The sequence below is a fragment of the Xyrauchen texanus genome, chromosome 11 (assembly GCF_025860055.1).
Source record: "Xyrauchen texanus isolate HMW12.3.18 chromosome 11, RBS_HiC_50CHRs, whole genome shotgun sequence".
Taxonomy (NCBI): domain Eukaryota; kingdom Metazoa; phylum Chordata; class Actinopteri; order Cypriniformes; family Catostomidae; genus Xyrauchen; species Xyrauchen texanus.
In genome coordinates this window covers 5,943,172-5,966,414 of record NC_068286.1, presented here as the reverse complement: position 1 = coordinate 5,966,414, position 23,243 = coordinate 5,943,172, and the positions used below count along the sequence as shown (strand labels likewise).

Sequence of the window (23,243 nt, the reverse complement as noted above, 5' to 3'; positions counted from 1 at the left end):
CTGTCCATCCATCTATCCAAAGATCTATAGATAGTATCCATCCATCCATCTATCCAAAGATCTATAGATAGTATCCATCTATCCAAAGATCTATAGATAGTATCCATCTATCCAAAGATCTATAGATAGTATCCATCCATCCAAAGATCTATAGATAGGATCCATCCATCCAAAGTTCTATAGATAGGATCCATCCATCCATCCATCCATCCAAAGTTCTATAGATCAATCCATCCATACATCCATACATCCAAAGATATATAGATAGGATCCATCCATCCATTCATCCATCCAAAGATCTATAGATCAATCCATCCATCCATCCATCTATCCAAAGATCTATAGATAGTATCCATCCATCCAAAGATCTATAGATAGGATCCAGCCATCCAAAGTTCTATAGATAGGATCCATCCATCCATTCATCCATCCAAAGATCTATAGATCAATCCATCCATACATCCATACATCCAAAGATATATAGATAGGATCCATCCATCCATACATCCATACATCCAAAGATCTATAGATCAATCCATCCATACATCCATACATCCAAAGATATATAGATCAATCCATCCATCCATCCATCCAAAGATCTATAGATCAATCCATCCATCCATCCATCCAAAGATCTATAGATCAATCCATCCATCCATCCATCCAAAGATCTATAGATCAATCCATCCATCCATCCATCCATCCATCCAAAGATCTATAGATCAATCCATCCATCCATCCAAAGATCTATAGATCAATCCATCCATCCATCCATCCATCCATCCATCCATCCATCCATCGAAAGATCTATAGATAGGATCCATCCATTCATCCATCCATGCATCCATCCAAAGATGTATAGATAGGATCCATCCATTCATCCATCCATCCAAAGATCTATAGATAGGATCCATCCGTCCATTCATTCATCCATCCATCCATCCAAAGATCTATCGATAGCATCCATCCATCCATCCATCCATCCATCTATCCAAATATCTATTGAGAGGATCCATCCATCCAAAGATCTATAGATAGATCCATCCATCCACTTTACCTATCTAGTTCTACATTTATAGTCACTCCAAAAATCTTGCGTGTGTACATTATGTGCTTGTTTGGTGTTTGTTGTTGTAAACTACAAGCAGAAACACATGAATAGAAAACAGGAAGTGAAACTCAAGAAAACACTGTACAGTTCAAAGCTGGTCTTGCAACAAATGAGCGGAACACCTGCTTATCGAAGTCATTTACTTTAAAACCCCCATGCTGTTTTCAAGAGAGGATATTTATTTTATGCTGCTCCCAGGGTTGTCTAATCTAAAGCTTTTATATATTTAAAAGCCCCACATTTGCAGTTTGAAAATAAAAAGGTGATTAAGTTCACAGTTCACTGGCTTTCAATTCCAGCTTGTATTGGTTGATGCTAGACTCCCCTACGTCACGTAGACTGGACTCAGCACTTCTGAAGTTGGACAGCAGTGTAACGCTCTCCGTTTACCTGGATGTTTTCAGGCGAAAGAGTTTCTGAAGGAGCAGGCGTGGAAGAATCACTTTGCCGAGTACGGTCAGGGAATGTGTATGTACCGTACGGAGAAGACCAAAGACCTGGTGCTGCGGGGCATCCCGGAGAACATGAGAGGAGAACTCTGGCTCCTGTTCTCTGGTGAGTTACCTGTTAACACACAGAAAACATATTCAGCGGCCATAAATATTTCTTACCTACCAATGAAATTGTATTTTGCATAATTTGTATATTGCATATATGTGCAGGTCATAAATGTGACAAGCCTTTTTCACCAGAAAAACTGTGAAGAAGGGGCATCATTGTTTTGCTCCAATACTTGGTTTTGGTGACTTTATGATATATTCCACATTCCAGAGGTTTTCTTTGGTGACAGTTTGTCTTCGCTTGTGTCACTTTAATCTGCAATGGTCAGACTATCATTCTTACAATTGGAATTTCATGGAGTTTCATTTAAATGTAATAAAGTTTTCCATTGTGAGTGTTCATTTTGGACCCCGCCTAGAAATGTTAAGTGTGTTTCTCTGCACTCTTTAACAGTACGTGCACAAAAACACACGCAAACGTATACACACACCTGTTGGCCTACTTTTCTTGTGTGGTTGTCTTGTGGTGTAGTGCACAAACCTGTTTGTTTTTTTACAACATTATTTCCTGTTTATTAAATGTGAGCCGAGCAAAGCACACCGTAATAGGCCAATGCACATACAACCGACACACTTGACTGCACTAGCACATTTCTTGTGGTAGTGAACAACATGAGGATTTGTTGAATATTTATTGTCTTTATAGTATTTTGCATTGCCCAGTCTTATTCCTTTAAATTCAAACAGCAAACCCACATCTAAACAATTTTTATTACAATGTAAAATGTACTTATTTCTTCAGAAAAGCTTTTTTGGATCTTGGATCTTGAACATTAAAGCCTTGTTTTTTTACGATCTAATTTGAGGTTATTTCAGAATGATTAAAGGTGCACTCAGTAACTTTTGTCTTTGTGCCATCTTGGACTTACACTGACACCTAGTGGCTTGGATGCAGCATCATTTCAAATCAGTAGTTTTCGGTTTCAGATGCCGTAGTAGAAATGTAGAAATTTAGTATTCACAATCAGTCATGATTACTTTATTCAATGAGTGAAAGTGTCAAATAACAGGACGGTTATTACTGAGATTAAGCGAGTAGTATTCGGCTGGTCATGTGATTCTAACATGGCCGCCCCCATGTGCGGACCCTCTCCATGTAGATTAAAACCGCTTTTACAAGGTTACTGATATGACTTTACAATTCATGTCTTTAAGATTTCAACTTTTATAATGAGGAACAAATTACTGAGTGCACCTTTAACTGCGTAAATGTATTTAATGCTACATTTTTTTATATATTTAATCGCACTTGATTAACACGTTAAATCGACAGCTTTAAGGGTTGCAAGTAACAGTTACATATTTAGCCTAAATGAATTAGGGTGGATTTGGTGTGTTTAAGGACAAACCAGTGGCTCACTTGTAAACAAGCATTAGTTGGGTTGATTGGTTGTTGAGTGTGGACATTGGTATTTACAGGGGCAATTAACGAAATGGCGACTCATCCTGGTTATTATGAGGATCTGGTGGAGAAGTCGATGGGGAAATACAATCTGGCCACAGAGGAGATCGAAAGAGACTTACACCGGTCTCTGCCAGAACATCCTGCCTTTCAGAACGAGATGGGCATCGCCGCCTTGCGTAGAGTCCTAACTGCTTACGCCTTTCGCAACCCCAATATTGGCTACTGCCAGGTATGATCCCATACTTTCTATACCCATGTACAATGCAACACCTTCTGTAGTCTCAATGCATGCGCAGCTCATAATACGAGTTCATCTTTTTCCGCAGGCCATGAACATAGTGACCTCGGTCCTGTTGCTGTACTCTAAAGAGGAAGAGGCCTTCTGGCTGCTGGTAGCGTTATGTGAGAGGATGCTGCCAGACTACTACAACACCAGAGTTGTTGGTGAGATCAAATATAATATGTTATACTCCGTGTGTGACCGTGATCACAGGTAATGTTCAGTGTGATATGTGTGTTGTGTGTGTTTTGTCAGGTGCTCTGGTAGATCAGGGTGTGTTTGAAGAGCTGGCTAATGTGCACGTGCCTCAGCTGTATGACTGCATGCAGGGGCTGGGCGTCATCTCCACCATCTCCCTCTCCTGGTTCCTCACGCTCTTCCTGTCTGTCATGCCCTTCGAGAGCGCTGTGGTGGTGGTCGACTGCTTCTTCTATGAGGGCATTAAAGTCATTTTCCAGCTCGCTCTGTCTGTGCTCGACGCTAATATACATCAGCTGCTGAGCTGTAAAGATGATGGAGAAGCCATGACTATACTGGGCAGGTATGAGAACCAAATACTATGACTATATGTAGTATCCTGCATGGTGAGGATATGTAGTGTACTGAAAGTACTATTTGCTGCATACTACTGTATGTAGTGAGTGTATATATAGTATATTGCAGCACACAACATAGTCATTATACTGCAAAGTGATTATGTAGAGCATACTACATAGTAATTAAAACTACATATAAACAGTACACAACATACAGAAGTATGTATATTATACTGTAGTATAAGTGAATAAATGTAGTATACAACACATTATGTGTATATATATATATATATATATATAATATTGTAAAATGAGGATATGTTATGTACTACACAGTGAGAATACAGTATGCAGCATACTACTCAGTTAGTATATACTGTAGTGTATAGTATATTGGTAAAAGAGTATATGTGTTGCATACTACATAGTAAGGATTTTATATGAGTATATGTAGTGTTCAGCTAAGTGATTATATGTAGAATACTGCAAAATTACATTTTAGCATACTACATTTTGAGTATATATATATATATATATATAGTACACAACATAGTATGTATAGTTTACTGCAAAGTGATTATATGTGGTAAAATGTATTGCAAAATATGTATGTAATATACTACATAGTGAGAATATATAGTATACTGAGTTTGTGAATATATTAAGTATACTGCAAAGTATGTGTAACATTAAGCAAGATGAGTATATGAAGCGTACTACATAGTGAGTATATAAAGTATACTGCGAAGTATGTGTAATATTAAGCAAGATTAGTATATGAAGTGTAGTACATAGGCAGAATATATAGTGTACTACAATGCAAGTATGTGTAGCATAGTACATACTATATATATATATATATATACTGCCTGGGCAAAATAAAAGTAGCATACTCTAATATTTCATTGAACCATCTTTAGCTTTGATAACGGTGGTATTAGGCATGGCATTGTTTATGCATCATTTATGTTTATTTTAAAAAATTAGGAACAACTGAGTACAGTCATAAAAACGCATTTGTGCATGGAAATACTTTCTTACGTGCCGGATCAGAATATGCTGTTGCTGGTTCAAAACAAATGATGCGTTCATACCTTCATTAGTTATTCAAAAATGTCACTTCAGAAATTGTATCACGGCATGTGCTGTTTCGAACAAATTATTGTATAAACAATGGTGTGTGTGTGTGTGTGTGTGTGAGAGAGAGAGAGCGCGAGCAAGAGAGCGAGCGAGAGAGAGCGCGCGTGTGTGATCACCTGTTGCCACTCCCAAGCAGAGATGCTGTCAGCTTTCTGAAGATCAGCTTTCTCAGTGGAAAGATAGCATCCAAGCAGGGATGCCGGTGCGCAATTAATTAAAGCTACAGACACACTCGGTGGCCAGTGCGCAAGTGTCGATCACTATAGAAACCGCAATGTCCTCCGCCATGTTAAACAGCATCCATTGTGTAATTAATCAGTCTGTTGTGTTTCTCAGCTGTGATGAGCGGAAATTGTTCATTTAAAGCCATTTAAGGAAGGAAAAGGAAGTTTAAATTTCCTAGTTTAGTAGTAGTAATACAAGCGATCGTGAAGATCTGACACGGATTCACTTCACATCATCTAACTGGCTCATATTACACACAAAAATGATATTTTGCCGCCACCTGCTGGCTAACATATGTAATGTAAAAAAAAAGACAAACAGTAACTCTTTACAGATCTGCACTACTCTTACACTTTAGTTTAGAACAGCACAAACACAAGCAGAGTGATACACACACAGTGAAGCGTCCGAGTGCTGATGATGTCACACCATCAGTGCTCATGGAACGTCTCTCGTCCAATCAGATTCGAGGACCGGAACTAACTGTTGTGTGTATATAGTCCAAGTGTGTATTATGTATGTAGCTAAATAGTTTTATTAACAGTTGACGAGCAGTTAACATTTGCAATGTATCTTTTAAAGGTTTAGAGGGTAAATTCATTCTTAGTATTGAGAACACAAACAAGTGTGTGTGCTTGTGTATTGTAGGTATCTGGACAGTGTGACTAATAAGGACAGCACTCTTCCACCAATCCCACATCTCCACTCTCTCCTCACTGATAACAGAGAGCCTCATCCAGAGGTGGACATCTTCAAACTCGTCCGCAGTTCATACGAGGTTTGTCATCTGAGATTTGATGTGTTAGTGGTTTATTCACTGTTTAAGTCACAAGCATGCACACATTTCGAAGACACACATGTTCATTTTGCTATGGTAATTCTCTGTGTTGTGCAGAAGTTTGGCTCCATTCAGGCGGATGTGATTGAGCAGATGCGCTTCAAACAGAGACTGAGAGTGATTCAAGCCATTGAAGACAACACCAAACGCAACGTGGTAAATATACACTCTCCATAAATAAGCATTGCACGATTCTCCCATTTGATTTCACACAGTGAATATAACGTTCATGTTTGTCTCAACTCTCTTTTTCCAGGTGCGTACCATCGTAACAGAGACGGCCTTCAGCATTGATGAACTGGAGGAGCTCTACTCGCTCTTTAAGGTGTCGCAGCTCAGGAAAATGAGAAATATTTTCAATTTTATTTTCAACTCATAATATGCAGAATAGAAGCATTTCAACCAGTAGATTGTTTTTTACTTTCATAATTGAAAGTTTCATAATCTATTCATTTATTTATTTCCATCAGGCTGAGCATCTGACCAGCTGTTACTGGGGCAGCACCAGTAACCCCGTGAACCATCACGACCCGAGCCTTCCGTACCTGGAGCAGTATCGCATCGACCTGGAGCAGTTCAAGGGGCTGTTCGCTCTGCTCTTCCCCTGGGCCAGCGGCACACACACTGATGATCTGGCCCTGCGGTTCTTCCTTCTGCTGGACCACAACGCAGACGCGCTCATAAACTTCAGAGAGTTCATCAACGGCCTGAGTAAATGAGCATTGACATCAGGCATTGAGATTTATCAGGGTGTTTGTGTTTTGTACACTTTTAATATGACTGAATTGACAAAGCAATGGTTTGTATTGCAGGTGTGCTGTGTCACAGTGACCTGACGGAGAAACTCAAGTTCCTGTACAAGATGCACGTGCTTCCAGGTATGTGACAATGTCAAATAGGAACGAAAGCATTTAGGTGTTTTGATTTTTCTTTTGTGAGAGGAACCGGGGATAAAAAGCAGACATAAAATTGAAAACTTTTTTTTTTGTTTTGTTTCCTTTTTCATGTCTCACAGTGAAGTTGTTATGAAGTGCATTATAGACTCACAAAGGTCTCTTGAAACCTGTTGTTCTTTGAAACGTATGTTTTCGGACTGTGGTATCTAGTCATCTGAGAAAATTGTTTAATTCTGAGTTGAGTTTGTGGTCATGGCGTAGTGGGCTAAAGAACATATCTGGTCATCAGAAGGTTGCTGGTTCGATCCCTACGGCCACCACCATTGTGTCCTTGAGTAAGGCACTTAACTCCTGGTTGCTCCGGGGGGGGGTTCCCTGCAATAAGTGCACTGTAAGTCCCTTTGGATAAAAGCATCTGCCAAGTGCATAAATGTACATGTAGTTTTCATTAAAAATGGATCTAAAATATCATATATAGATTTTTAGTTCTATAGCAGACTGCAGTTGAACAGCATTCTGGGATTATATACTTCTCAGCAGAATTGTACAGAGTGGTTATCTGAGTTACTGTAGACTTGATCCGTTCAAACCAGTCTGGCCATTCTCTGTTGATCTCATCAACAAGGTGTTTCCATCCACAGAACTGCCGCTCACTAGATATTTTTTGTTTTTGGCAGCATTCGGAGTAAATTCTAGAGACTGTTGTGTGTGAAAATCCCAGAAATACTAAAATCAGCCAAATCTGGCACCAATGCGATTATCTAATCAGACAATCGTGTGGCAGCAGTGCATAAAATCATTCAGATATGGGTCAGGAGCTTCAGTTAATGTTCACATCAACCATCAGAATGGAGAAAACAAATGTGATCTCAGTGATTTGGACCGTGGCATGATTGTTGGTGCCAGACGGGCTGGTTTGAGTACAATTGTGCTGAGAAGAATATAATATCAGAATCTTATTCTGAGATGTGGGTTGGGGCTGTTTTAGCGGCATGGGGGGGACCTACACAATATTAGGCAGGTGGTTTTAATGTTGTGACTGATCGGTGTATAAATCAAAAGCCAATATATGTGTGTGTGTGTGTGTGTGTGTGTGTGTGTGTGTGTGTGTGTGTGTGTGTGTGTGTGTGTGTGTGTGTGTGTGTGTGTGTGTGTGTGTGTGTGTGTGTGTGTGTGTGTGTGTGTGTGTGTGTGTGTGTGTGTGTGTCTTTTGATTTTTGTGGTTAAATATGCTTAAATGGCATGCTTTAAAATATGTAAACAATTTTCTTTTAAGTGGCATATTAGAAACAGACTAAGGATAGTGGTTTGTAGTTGTAGTTGTAGATAGTTCTTTCTACACATAGAGTGGAAAACTTTATATTAAACATGTTATAAACGCAGGGTCAGAAATGCCCCATGTTATGGGGCAATATTTGCCCCCTGGATCTGGTCTTTAGGAACATGTTTTACTTTTATGAGGTTATTTGAAAAAACATTGTGTCACGCTTTTATGTAAAATACTTGAATTACATTTTTTATATATATATGTATTATATATAAAATGTGTTAATATAAACTCCAAATTAATTCAGTAAGGTTGTTAAATTTAATACATTTAAATCAGCATTATCTCCTGACATTAGAAGAGTCTGAATGTATGTGTTGTTCCTCAGAGTTGCGTCATGAGCAGGACGAGCCGGATTCGGCCTGTGAAGCTACACAGTATTTCTTTGAGGACATCACACCTGAGACCTCCAGCGGTACTACTGCAGATTTACATTATCATCCTTTTCAGCTACATTCTGTGTCTGTAGCATTAATTAATGTGGGAAATGTGCCAGAAACTCATTTTAGAGTTGCCAGTTCATTACAATAATCAAGATGTTTATTTGATCTCTATGAAATGTGTTACTAGCAGCTTTGACCTCTCGTTCACAGATCACGACCCCAAGAACAGGATTGAAAAGGATGATGGTTTTGTCAGGGTTACTTTTAAGAACGAAAAAGGTGGGAATCACAAAAACACTGCATCCAATCTGCTCTTAAAGGTGCCGTACTTAAATGGGCTTCTCTCTGTCTGTGATGTAGTGAAGAAAATGCACACTCCAGATTACCGGACATACATGCGCTTGTGGAACCAGGAGACCAAATCAAAGCTAGAGAACATGAAGGATCTTCCCAAACTCAACCAGGTACAAATACTGTCAAATGCAAATTCTTACTTCATAACTGTGAACACATATTCATTATTGAATTAGGGTTGCAACTAACAATTATTTTGATAATCGATTAATCTAAGATTATTTCTACGATTAACCTTCCGTTATTTCTACGGTTAATCGTCCGTTATTTCTACGGTTAATCTTCCGTTATTTCTGCGGTTAACCTTCCGTTATTTCTATGGTTAACCTTCCGTTATTTCTACGGTTAATCTTCCGTTATTTCTACGGTTAACCTTCCGTTATTTCTACGGTTAACCTTCCGTTATTTCTACGGTTAATCTTCCGTTATTTCTACGGTTAATCTTCAGTTATTTCTACGGTTAACCTTCCGTTATTTCTACGGTTAACCTTCCGTTATTTCTACGGTTAATCTTCCGTTATTTCTACGGTTAATCTTCAGTTATTTCTACGGTTAATCTTCCGTTATTTCTGCGGTTAACCTTCCGTTATTTCTACGGTTAATCTTCAGTTATTTCTACGATTAATCTTACGTTATTTCTACGATTAATCTTACGTTATTTCTACGGTTAATCTTCAGTTATTTCTACGATTAATCTTACGTTATTTCTACGATTAATCTTACGTTATTTCTACGGTTAATCTTCAGTTATTTCTACGATTAATCTTACGTTATTTCTACGGTTAATCTTCAGTTATTTCTACGGTTAATCTTACGTTATTTCTACGGTTAATCTTCAGTTATTTCTACAATTAACCTTCCGTTATTTCTACAGTTAACCTTCGCTAATTTCTACGATTAGCCTTCCGTTATTTCTACGGTTAATCTTACGTTATTTCTACTGTTAATCTTCAGTTATTTCTACGATTAATCTTGCGTTATTTCTACGATTAATCTTCCAGTTATTTCTACGGTTAATCTTAACGTTATTTCTACGGTTAATCTTCAGTTATTTCTACGATTAATCTTACGTTATTTCTACAGTTAACCTTCGCTAATTTCTACGATTAGCCTTCCGTTATTTCTACGGTTAATCTTACGTTATTTCTACTGTTAATCTTCAGTTATTTCTACGATTAATCTTGCGTTATTTCTACGATTAATCTTCAGTTATTTCTACGGTTAATCTTACGTTATTTCTACGGTTAATCTTCAGTTATTTCTACGATTAATCTTCAGTTATTTCTACAGTTAACCTTCGCTAATTTCTACGATTAGCCTTCCGTTATTTCTACGGTTAACCTTCCGTTATTTCTACGGTTAACCTTCCGTTATTTCTACGGTTAACCTTCCGTTATTTCTACGGTTAACCTTCGCTAATTTCTACGATTAGCCTTCGCTAATTTCTACGATTAGCCTTCCGTTATTTCTACGGTTAACCTTCCGTTATTTCTACGGTTAACCTTCCGTTATTTCTACGGTTAACCTTCCGTTATTTCTACGGTTAACCTTCGCTAATTTCTACGATTAATCTTCCGTTATTAAATTAAATCATAGAATTTTATATCATATGGTGCATCTGTGTCTTGTTCCTTTTGTCAGAGTCAGTTCATCGAGTTGTGCAAGACTCTATATAACATGTTCAGTGAAGACCCCAACGAGCAGAAGCTGTACCACGCCACCGCCACGGTCGCCAGTCTGCTGCTGGAGATGGGCGAGGTAGGAAAGCTCTTCTGTAGTCCCGCTAGCAAGGACGAAGATGAAGGCGACAACGAAGAGGATGATCAGATTCCATCTCGCAGAAGCAAACACCAAAAAGAGTGTCGCAAACCCTGCTTCTACCCACCGGGTGTTCCGGGCGATGCCGATTTAAACTCCGGCATCACGGGACCCTTGGAGGACATCAAACTTGAGGACTCGTCACCCAAAGACACAGCCACGTCCTCCGCCATGCTCATCTCTGATGACGAGACCAAAGATGACACATCCATGTCGTCGTACTCCGTCCTGAGCACCGGCTCGCACGAAATGGACGATAAACTTCAATGTGAGGACATCGTGGAGGATACGGTACTCATACGCAACAGCGGGAGAGCAGGACTTCATGGGACAGAGGGTTTGCCTCACAGCGCTAGCATCGATAAAGACTGGGCCATCACCTTTGAGCAGTTTCTGGCCTCTGTGCTCACCGAACAAGCCCTGGTGCAGTACTTTGAGAAACCTGTAGAGATCGCTGCGCGAATATCTAATGCTAAGAACGTTCGGAAGGTGGGACACCCGCACGTGCCCGTCAGTGACTATGAGATCTCGCTATCTGGCTAACATGCTAAATAAAACAACAGCTTTACACTCAAAGCTGTGTCTGAACTTTGAGGTGTAATCTAATAGTTATAATTCTGTCATCATTTACTCACCATGTCGTTACAAACCCGAATGACTGACTTTCTTTGTGCAACACAAATTAAGTAATTAAGCAAAATGGTCAAACTTCTCTTTTCCATACATTGACAGTCATTGGTGACCATGGCTGTCGAGCTTAAATAAAGAAGCACCATAAAACTATTTCAAATCATTTGAAGCTATACAATAGTTTTGTGTGAGAAAATGCACAAAATGTAAGTCATTATTCACTGAAAATCTTCGCCATATTGCATTTGCGCCTACATTTAAACACCTGGCGACACATTTTTGTGTTTGGTTTTACGAGAGTGGGTAAATGATGATGGAATTATCATGTGAAATATCCCTTTAACTAAACTGGCCATTTTTTCTCTTGTGGATCTCCACTTAAATCAGTGTGAAACATCAAAGTCTTCATGTTTATATGGGCTTATTAAGGAAAGGACAGTAATGACTTCTCCCAGAGGGTAAGTCTTTGATCTTTGCTGATCAGTTGGTGCGATAGTGACCTTTTGTGATGTAACAAACAAAATGACTTTTTACATGTACAAAGACTGAAATGAACCATTCACCTGTTGTATACTACAATGCGTGTACTTTATATACAGAAATGGTTACTAGTATCTAATACATTTAGACTGTTTATCATAGTAATCGTGTCTAGAATAGCTCACTAGTCCTGACTGGGCAAAAAAAAGAACAAGAGTCCTACAAGGAACTTTGCATAACGTTGGCTTAACATTCACAGGGATAGTCGAGGGTCCAACTGATCACCCTCTCTTGAGGAAGGACTCAAAAGGAATGGTTCACTCGAACTGAATGAACATTTTGTCAACTTTAGGCACTTTTGTTCATTCAACTCTTTTCCTACAAGGAACGTGAATGGTGATTTATACTGCCAAGCTCCAAAACGGACAAAACCCCCATTACGGTATCATAATAGAAGCATGTATGGACGACTTGTGCGCTATAGTCAAAATCCTCTGCATCCATATGACAAGTTTGTGGGAGGAACGGACCAAAATAGGAAGCATTTTCAGGTAAACTAAAATGATGTCTTCTGCTTTAATTGAAGCCATGCAACTAATTCCATCTAATATCACATATATGTGTATTAGCTCTATTCTTTGCACCTGCACTTTTGGATTTTCTTCTATCTATTTGTCACCTAAAACGCTTAAATATCATATGTTTCTCAGCTGAGAGGCGACGCAATCCAGATGCAAATATCAGACTTTTAGGCATTCACTATGTACAGTATAGTAGATATATACTGAAGACCCCGATCATGTACAGGTTATAAGTTAGTGTGTATTCACCGACAGGCATGTGGCATGTCTGTCCATCGTCTTGTAAGCTATATATGTTTTTTCATCATTGTATGTTTTTAAGTTTACATTTTAATGTGAATGGTTACAATTGACCTGTAAATGATGCAAACCTCTTTCAGTAATTAAAAGTATTTAAGGAATTATCCTGTCCTGTTTTCAGAAACTCATTTGATTTGTTCTTTATTGGAATTCATTTGGTTCTTTGCAATTTCCAATAATAGTGTACTAAATACAATTTGGAACATGCCTAAATGGTTTTTTCAAGAAATAAACATTAAAAAACATAAATGGGGAACATATTCATGAAACTGAAACACCTCAGAATGGTTAACGGGGTCGCAAGTCAAAATGTGGCAGATTTAGCCGAACTTAAAGAAGTCACTCAAAAATGAAAATTCAGTCATTATTTTCTCATTCTAATACTGCTCCAAACCCATATAACCTTCATTCTTCCGTGAAACACAAAAAGAGACATTTGAAAAATCCTTACACTGCTGTTTGCCATATAATGAAAGTGGGTGGTGATTTGGGGCTGTAAAATAAAACACCATAAACGGCCGTAAAAGTAGTCAATGCGTCTCGTTCGCTGTATTTCAAGCCTTTTCAAGCCATACAATGTTAAAATTACGAAATTGAGAGAAATGTGAAATTGTGAGATGAATTGATAAATTATATTTTAACTTTATATTTCACAATTTTCGACATTACAAGCTATAAATTTGCAAAATGATGTTGAAATTACGAAATGGAGAGAAATATGAAGTCGCAATTGCGAATTAAGTTATAATAGTGATATAATGTGTGAGATACACTCACCTAAAGGATTATTAGGAACACCTGTTCAATTTCTCATTATTGCAATTATCTAATCAACCAATCACATGGCAGTTGCTTCAATGCATTTAGGGGTGTGGTCCTGGTCAAGACAATCTCCTGAACTCCAAACTGAATGTCAGAATGGGAAAGAAAGGTGATTTAAGCAATTTTGAGGGTGGCATGGTTGTTGGTGCCAGACGGGCCGGTCTGAGTACTTCACAATCTGCTCAGTTACTGGGATTTTCACGCACAACCATTTCTAGGGTTTACAAAGAATGGTGTGAAAAGGGAAAAACATCCAGTATGCGGCAGTCCTGTGGGCGAAAATGCCTTGTTGATGCTAGAGGTCAGAGGAGAATGGGCCGACTGATTCAAGCTAATAGAAGAGCAACTTTGCCTGAAATAACCACTCGCTACAACCGAGGTATGCAGCAAAGCATTTGTGAAGCCACAACACGCACAACGTTGAGGCGGATGGGCTTGAGGCGTAGATATAGTTGCAACTTTATATTTCTATACTTATTTGGTTCAGATGGTGTCAAGCGTGTGTGGCGGAAACCAGGTGAGGAGTACAAAGACAAGTGTGTCTTGCCTACAGTCAAGCATGGTGGTGGGAGTGTGATGGTCTGTGGCTGCATGAGTGCCGCCGGCACTGGGGAGCTACAGCTCATTGAGGGAACCATGAATGCCAACATGTACTGTGACATACTGAAGCAGAGCATGTTCCCCTCCCTTCGGAGACTGGACCGCAGAGCAGTATTCCAGCATGATAACGACCCCAAACACACCTCCAAGACGACCACTGCCTTGCTGAAGAAGCTGAGGGTGAAGGTGATGGACTGGCCAAGCATGTCTCCAGACCTAAATCCTATTGAGCATCTGTGGGGCATCCTCAAACGGAAGGTGGAGGAGCACAAGGTCTCTAACATCCACCAGCTCTGTGATGTCGTCATGGAGGAGGACTCCAGTGGCAACCTGTGAAGATCTGGTGAATCCCTAACATGCCTTAGGCAAGCTGTTGACATACTTTTGTATTGTATAAGTGTTTGCAGTGGTTGATAGGATGCAAGTAGATCTTGTGAAACATTAAGACTCTGGACAGGCCCAATGAAGCATGTTACTCACAATGTTGCTATGTACTGTTATAAAAGAATAAGTATCATTTAACACATGCACACATTTTTTTTATTTCCTGTACAAAGAAATACAATAAAAAAATACATCTACAGATAATTTGACATGCTCCATTGAGTCACTCAAACACAGTAAATGTACTAAAGTGAAAAGCAAAGTCAGCAAACATTTAAACAATTATGTTGGAAATTGGTTGGAGTAGAAACTATAATTATATCAATATTAAGCTTAAGACACTTTCCATGTTTAGTAATAAATCTCTAGAGTGACTCAAGATGATACAGCAGGTCGCACATTATCATGATTTATTATTTACAGTATAATGAATATACATTATGACAATACAACACCGATACACACAAGCTCTAGCTGTGGTGAACAATGCTGTTGATGCTCTCCTGAAGTTCTGCCATCTTCTTCAGCACTAGACTGACCTTCTGCTCATCAAACTCCAAACACACAAACTCAGAGCTCTGAAGAAGAGAAAGAGAACGTTGACATTCACTCTCAACCAAACACGTAAGATTCACATCATAGAAAACACTCAAAAAACGGTTCAAACTGAATTCAGAATCTATTTAACAGCAATAAACAATAGTGTGCAAAACACCGTACGGCCATTTTTTTCAGCCGTTTTGGTTCTGAAAGTATTTTTCCCATTCATTTTTTCCATATGGATGTCATGAAATCCAACAATAAAGACGGATGGCTTCAACAGATGCATATACCATCAATTAACAACATGTGGGCTCATGGTAGGTCTGTCTTTAAAGGTTTATTATTGTTAACAATCAATTCGTCTGTGGAGAAAATGAATGGGATGCTCTATTAAATGGAGAATAAACATCTTTTATCAGATTAAATGTAATGAGATGTAGTTATTAATCGTCTGCACTTATATAGCACCTTTTTAACCTTAACGGTATTCAAAGCGCTTTACACTGTGACTCATTCACCCATTCACACACACATTCATAAACACATTCACACACCAATGGCGGCAGAGCTGCTTTATAAGGTGCTAGCCTGCCATTGGGAGCAACTCGGGGTTCAGTGTCTTGCCCAAGGACACTTCGGCATGTGGAGTCGTGTGGGCCGGGAATCAAACCACCAACCCTGTGATTAGTGGCCGACCTGCTGTACGAGAGGCTGTTCTACATTATAAGTCATGGATAAGTGACAGTATTAGGCACAACGTGGAATCAAGAAATGTATTTTAGGGGTCTGGGTAGCTCAGTTGTGCTAAAGTGGTTGCTAAAGACGCTGGCTACTACCCCTGGAGTTCACTTGTTTGAATCCAGGGTGTGCTGAGTGACTCCAGCCAGGTCTCCTAAGCAACCAAATTGGCCCGGTTGATAGGGAGGGTAGAGTCACATGGGTTAACCACATCGTGGTCGCTATAATGTGGTTCGTTCTCGGCGGGGCGCGTGGCGAGTTCAGCGTGAATTCTGCGCTGGATGACGTGAAGCCTCCACATGCGCTATGTCTCCGTGGCAACGCACTCAACAAGCCACATGATAAGATGCACGGGTTAAGCTCTCCGAAGCGGAGGCAGCTGGGATTCGTCCTCCGCCACCCGGATTGAGGCGAATCACTACGCGACCACGAGGACTTAAAAGCACATTTGAAGTGAATAAAACAGTTTCAAAACAAATAAACAAAACAAAAAGCAACTGTCTGCTCTCAATCTCATTCTGTTGATTGATAAAATACGGCCATTTTGATTAGTTCAACACTCACCTCTCCAGTGCGACCCAGCTCTAACTCCACCAGGGCTACTGGACTGTTGGACACCTGTCCCCTACTAGCGGAGGTATGCAGGTCCACCCTCCACTTCAAGCCCCTCAGGCCGGGCTCCCAACGGCTCTGCGACAGCAGACTCTCTCGCACCCGCACGCGGTGGGCCTTCCAGAAGCGCGACAGAGCGGCTGCCTGCTCTGCGCTAACGCCACCCTGCTTACGTGTCTGCGCTGTGAGGAATGCCTCGAGCTGCGCCTGGTCCATGTCTGCAGACGCGATGGACTGCGAAAGAGAGACAGGAGGAGGTTAGGCTGGCGTCAGAATGTTGTACAATGGAAAAGATACATAAAGAAACAATGATTTACTGCAACCAAAGACTTTGAGGATGTTTGGAATGGAATATTGGCATTCTGCACAGTGTACACTGTACACTAGAGGTTGATCCGGACCATCGCACCAATAGCTGCTTTTGGAACTATCGATTACAGGCTAAAATCAACACTAATAGTTATTTTTCCACCCCATGGACGGCCCAGAAGGGTTCAAGAGTACAACGCAGCCTCTGGAGGTGAATTATAAACAATCACTTACATCTCATGAGGATTTGCTGTGTCAAAATAAACCTGCTGCCACCACTGACAATATTCATAAATTTTTTTATCCTTATAAATACAAGAATATAGAAACATGCCCTGTCAACTCATAAAGTACATTACAGTTAAAAGACCCGTGTTGTGCACCAAATCTTGTATTTTAATTGCACTGCATCCGGGATTTCATTCATTTTGGACTCTTGTTGCCTTTTTGTCTGTAACCGTTAGAGGTCGACCGATAGCTTTGCCGGTAACCATAACTACATTGGTGGAAATGGCCGATAACTGATCGATTGGCAGATAGTATTTTTTTTTATTTATCTATAGAATGATAAAAAAAATTACTTAAGTCTTTCCTTACTATGAAGGGCCCAGATATTAAGCCTCCAAAATGAATAAAATCCCAAAAAGTAGTGAAACCTAAACCCCAATAACAACCAAAAAGGATTGCAGTATAACACAGAACTTTCCAGTGACTTATTTAGAAATGACAGATTTGGCGCTGTTACAATACTAATTTGTGTAAGAATTTATCATTACTTAGTATAAGTAATGCTGAATATAATGTATAAAAATGCAATGGGGGATATAATCCTAATGTCAAATATCATGTCTGATTTGATTTCATCAGTAAATTATTTTTATTTGACTGGATAAGCATGTACTTCCATTAAAAGAATAGTTATTTTGGTATATCTCAAACAATGCAAATGAATGGGTGCCAAAATTGCGAAGCTCCAAAAATCACATTAAGGCAGCATAAAAATAATCCATGACTCCAGTGGTTAAATCAATGTCTTCTGGAGTGATATGATCAGAGGTGGGTGAGAAAATCACTTTTGCATTCTTCTTCTTGCGTTTTTGGTGATTCACATTCTTCATGCATATAACTGGGCAGGGAGAGGAATTAAAGAGCAGGAGGACTTAAATATGAATCTGTTTCTCACCCACATCTATCATATCACTTCTGAAAATATGGATTAAAACACTGGAGTCTTTTATGCAGCCTTTGTGTGCTTTTTGGAGCTTGTGAGCTCTGGTCACCATCCACTTACATTGTATGAACCTACAGAGCAGAAATATTCTTCTAAAACTCTTAATTTGTGTTCAGCAGATGAAAAAGTATTACACATCTGGGGTGGCATAAGGGTGAGTAAATGATGACAGAATTAACATTTTTGGGTGAACTATCCCTTTAAATACGCTTTTTTGAAGAATTTTTTATGTAATCAAAGACGATATTCTTTTTAAAAAAAATTGCCATTTTAATTTAAATCATTTTAAAAGTGTGTCATCAGTGACAGTGTGTAAGCAGCGCATGTATCTGACATAATTCTGTATTTGCAGTAAACAGAATTATTGGCAACTATTTCCGTTTGGTGTCACCATTGCCCTGTTCTGGGCTGATTTTTAGTCCCAGTTCATCTCTGATGGATCATTTAGCACTTTTAAGAACAGAACTTTTAGCTATATTTCAAAAGAAAGGAAGGTTTTACATATTTCTTTAAAGTAATAATAAGAAAACTTTCAATCTTAACTTCTCAAATGTCTATCAAATGCTGGCTGTCTTAAAAAGTATACTACCATTGAACTCTTGCTACTTCTGTAGTCTACAGTATGCATGATAGGCTTAGTATGATAATTTTCTGTCAGCCCACAAGACGTATATTTGCTAAAATGCACAAAGTATACAAACTGCATAGTGCACACTGCAGAAACAGTCAAGAGTATGGAAGAAAAAGGTCACAATAGAAAAATACTCTAGTGGAATAACTTGGTACTGCAGCCCCTCCTGAAATATGTAAATAAACTATTTGATACTGTTGCGTGTTCCCAGCTATTTCAAGTCTCACAAAATCACGACTTAGAATGCAGTTTGTATACTACTGCATAAACATTAATAAATTACCCTGTTGTTATTTATATTTGCTAATACAGTTAGCAGAGGAGAGATGCACCTTTAAGAGCGCTCTCATCTTCTCATGTAACGCGTGAAACTCGTCCTGGGACAGCTCGGCATACAGCTCATTCTTCAGTAACTCTTCTGTGATTTCTGTGTTCCCGTAATAAACTCTCTGCGCGATGCCGTTCAGTAACGCGCTCACACTTCTCGCACTGTCCGCGTCAGCCATGTTGACGGTGCGTCATGTGATCGCGTCACATGAATCCGTCCCTTCACTTCCGGTCCTCCACTTTTAGGGGTTGTTTTCATTTCCGGCTGTTTTCTAAAAAGTTCAATAATCATTTTATTAGAAGTTGTCACTGAAAACCTTTACCCTGAAAAGCCAAACAAAAATGACATCCTGCATAAATTTGATACAAATTCAATAACTAAACTAAGAACAATGTATAACACTTCCTATACCCCCAAAATGAAAGAAACACACTTCACACAAGTTATGAACAACATTTACCCCTCTAAAGAATTACTTAAACTTCCCTTTGATGATAATGAATGCACATTTTTGTGAATATGATGTTGAAACTACAGACCATCTTTTTTTCTCAGGCAACCTGGTATATTTTGGTGTGACACATAATTGGATACAATAACTGAACTTAGACTGAATTCTCCCATGCTATGACAATATCTTGGGTTATTTATTTCATTTTATTTAAAAACAAATATATTTATATTATTTATGTTATTAAGAGCTGTGTTCTCTGACTGTTTTCTATATATTACGGAAGCCCTGAACCGCATGGTGGAAAACAAAAATTGTGTCTCAGTTCTCTCTTCTAAAAATATTTTTCTCTTAAAATGTTTTTTTTTCTCTCTCTTCAAACCTTTTTTGAAGAGAAATTTACTCATTTGTGTCTATTTTTATTTCTCCTAATGAATTTTAGTTTACAGATGGCAGAATACATGCTGTAAAATGTAATTTGTAACCTATTCCATTAGATTACTGTAACGAAATGGAACTCGGGCTTGGTGGCCATGACGGGGAACTCGGGCTTGGAAGGCTTGAAACTAAGTGTCCTAGATGACTGTGAAAAGACCTCAGTGGTCGTGAACACCAGCAGAGTCTTGGGAACGACCTCTGTGTTCGTGGGCATAGACAGAGACTTGGAGACGACCTCTGTGGCAGTGGGTATGGACGGAGTCTTGGGAACGACCTCTGTGGTCGTGGGCATAGACAGAGACTTGGCGACCTCTGTGGCAGTGGGTATGGACTGAGTCTTGGGAGCACCTCTGTGTTGGGCATAGACAGAGACTTGGAGACGACCTCTGTGGCAGTGGGTATGGACTGAGTCTTGGGAACGACCTCTGTGTTCGTGGGCATAGACAGAGACTTGGAGACGACCTCTGTGGCAGTGGGTATGGACTGAGTCTTGGGAACGACCTCTGTGTTCGTGGGCATAGACAGAGACTTGGAGACGACCTCTGTGGCAGTGGGTATGGACTGAGTCTTGGGAACGACCTCTGTGTTCGTGGGCATAGACAGAGACTTGGAGACGACCTCTGTGGCAGTGGGTATGGACTGAGTCTTGGGAGCGACCTCTGTGGCAGTGGGTATGGACTGAGTCTTGGGAGCGACCTCTGTGGCAGTGGGTATGGACTGAGTCTTGGGAGCGACCTCTGTGGCAGTGGGTATGGACTGAGTCTTGGGAACGACCTCCGTGGTCGTATACATGGACAAGAGACTCGGAGACGACCTCCTTGGTTGTGAACATGGGCAGAGACTCTGAGACAACCTCTTCCGGGATGCCAAATTTGGCCGTGTGCAGGCTTGGGCTTTGACTCGTTGGCCGTGGCAGGCGTGGGCATTGGCCGTGGCAGGTGTAGGTGTTGACTCGTTGGCCATGGCAGGCATGGAGGATGCTGGCTCGTTATCCGCCTCCCCCACAGTGAAAGTTGAACCACTTATCCGCACGGCAAAGTCGATATATTGAGCCAGATTGAAGGTACTCCCACTGCCAGTCATCCAGGTTTGCACCGGCTCATTCAAGCCTGCACAAAAAAAGTGTTTGAGGGAGATCACATTGAAGCCCACTTCGTCTGCCAGGATGCAGAAGTCCTCCACGTAGTCCTCTATAGAGCATCCTCCTTGATGCAGACACATTAGTAGATCTGCTGAGTTCATTTTGGTGGGTCAAGTATTTCTGTATGCTGACAATGTGCTGACACTGGAAATGAAGAAGACGATGATGTGAAGATGAAGAACCCAAGTGCAGTTTATTTACCAAACATGTACTACAAAATCCCTAACTAAAAACGTGAACATAAACATGAACTAGACTTGACATAACAGGGCTTAAATACACAGACATTAGGTAAAGCAAAAATAAGAAAACCAATAAACAGGCAGAACTATAAACAAGATAAAAAGACTGTTATAACCTTAAACCAATGACAAACTAGAACTGATAAGACAATGAACCAATGACAACTAGACACATGAACATGGAGGGAAACATGATATCACATGACATGAAACAGGAACTACAATTCCAAAATAACAAAAACACATGTAGACATGACAATAACTCAAAGTCAGTAACGTAATCTAAATACTTTGGATTACTTCTTCAGCACTGGTAGATTTTTTCACTTTGTTGTAGCTTTCTATACAATGTTCAAGGCTACATTGGTTAGCATTTCTTGTAAAAATACCCTAACCTCATAAAAACATTGACAAGGCATTTAGGTTTGTGTTTCAACCATCAAAGCGTTTCTAACTGTTTTCTTGTTAAGCTGTATAAACACAATGTAGCTCCTCTAATAAGCTCCCAATGGACAATCCCTCAATGACGTCATATCCCCCTTTTCACTCACAACAGTGTGAGAAAGAAACATCGTAAGAAAGTGTTTCACTGCTGTTCAAAAGCTCGTCAGATTGCATCATTATATGAATAAATGTTTTCCAACTGAATAGTTTAAACATGAAATGAAACAAACGACAATAAAATGCAAAGTAATCTCTTCAGTAATCAAAATACTTTTTGAATGTAACTGTATTGTAATTACCAATGATTTAAATTGTAACTGTAGTGGAATACAGTTACTTCTATTTGTATTTTAAATACGTAATCCCGTTACATGTACTCCGTTACTCCCCAACCCTGCCTATGAATGAGCAATTTATCTAAACAAACGCACAGTAATGGATATGTTTGTTGTTTATATAACCATTATCATAAAATATGGTAATTTTACTGGGTGCACACAGTGTTGATTGTTTCGCTGGGTGGGTGATGTCACTGAAATTGGTGGTGTTATAAATTGTAAAGTTGCTTGAGATAAACCTGGCCTGAAACTTATAAGCAGAGATAAGATAAATCATTGATTATATTGGCAGTACCTACAGGGAAACAAAAGGAATGTTACATTAAAATCTCAGTTACCCAGCAGTGCAGAGTTTGAAAAATGTGTCTTTACAATCAGTGTTCAATTGCAGGCCAAAGTCCAGCATAAAGGTCAATCGATTTACGGCAATGAATTAGTTATGTGGGTGTTATTAATAAATAAAAATATTCCTAGGTGACTGAAATCCCTGTATGCGTAAGCATGGTAGTAAAATGTCTATACATGATCAACAACCAAGCCTAGGCTCAGCAAAAATGATCAAGATCCCTCAGTGGAAAACCAAAAGTTATAATGTGAGACAATACACAAACACAAAAAAATGTCCATAAACATCAAATAAACACATTTCTTCTGGTAAATGCCCCCAGCATCATGATGATCACTCCTGTATTATTAGGTTTTATGAAGAACCTTTGATACTTGCTTACACCTCTTGAACGGTGCTCATGACTCTTTATTGCATGTAATAAAGCACTGCACACGCAGAGAGAGAGAGAGAGAGAGAGAGAGAGAGAGAGAGAGCACATATTACACTAGGAATGATCATTCCCTTTGCTCCCAGGTTTCATAAAACAGACTGCGCATTTTTTACTGTGAATTATGGAAAAGACGACATTATTTTCTATTTTATTTATTTTATCCTGTCTGAATGTCCAAAGCGCGTGGTGTGATGCCATAGGTAAGTCATAATAATTGATTAGAAATACACAATTCTGAGGTTTTTGGATGTGAGGCCTAACTACAACTTTTCGACATGGATTCGACACGGTTCATAATAATAATAAAAATGACAGTGTGCAGCAAGATTTTGAGTACTCAGCCAATTT

At 39.4% G+C, this 23,243-nt stretch overlaps 2 protein-coding genes across 2 annotated transcripts in view; one reads left to right on the top strand and one right to left on the bottom strand.

Annotated features, from left to right (window-relative positions):
* LOC127651860 (TBC1 domain family member 9-like) overlaps positions 1–12,959 on the top strand; it is a 28,827-nt gene extending 15,868 nt beyond the window's left edge. The window contains exons 9-21 of the mRNA XM_052137896.1: positions 1,516–1,666; positions 3,091–3,305; positions 3,403–3,520; positions 3,612–3,897; positions 5,906–6,035; positions 6,153–6,251; positions 6,352–6,420; positions 6,566–6,806; positions 6,908–6,973; positions 8,647–8,733; positions 8,912–8,980; positions 9,062–9,165; positions 10,697–12,959. Of these exons, the coding sequence (XP_051993856.1) occupies positions 1,516–1,666; positions 3,091–3,305; positions 3,403–3,520; positions 3,612–3,897; positions 5,906–6,035; positions 6,153–6,251; positions 6,352–6,420; positions 6,566–6,806; positions 6,908–6,973; positions 8,647–8,733; positions 8,912–8,980; positions 9,062–9,165; positions 10,697–11,416 (2,355 nt within the window). The 3' untranslated portion in view covers positions 11,417–12,959. The remainder of the gene's footprint in view (positions 1–1,515; positions 1,667–3,090; positions 3,306–3,402; positions 3,521–3,611; positions 3,898–5,905; positions 6,036–6,152; positions 6,252–6,351; positions 6,421–6,565; positions 6,807–6,907; positions 6,974–8,646; positions 8,734–8,911; positions 8,981–9,061; positions 9,166–10,696) is intronic.
* Positions 12,960–14,814: 1,855 nt separating this feature from the next.
* On the bottom strand, positions 14,815–19,248 carry commd1 (copper metabolism (Murr1) domain containing 1). Its single transcript, XM_052137909.1, has 3 exons — positions 19,067–19,248; positions 16,516–16,797; positions 14,815–15,248 (listed from the first exon to the last, which is right to left on the bottom strand). The coding sequence occupies exons 1-3, from the start codon at positions 19,238–19,240 to the stop codon at positions 15,141–15,143; spliced, it is 564 nt and encodes a 187-aa protein (XP_051993869.1). The 5' UTR covers positions 19,241–19,248; the 3' UTR covers positions 14,815–15,140.
* Between the last annotated feature and the right edge of the window lie 3,995 nt (positions 19,249–23,243).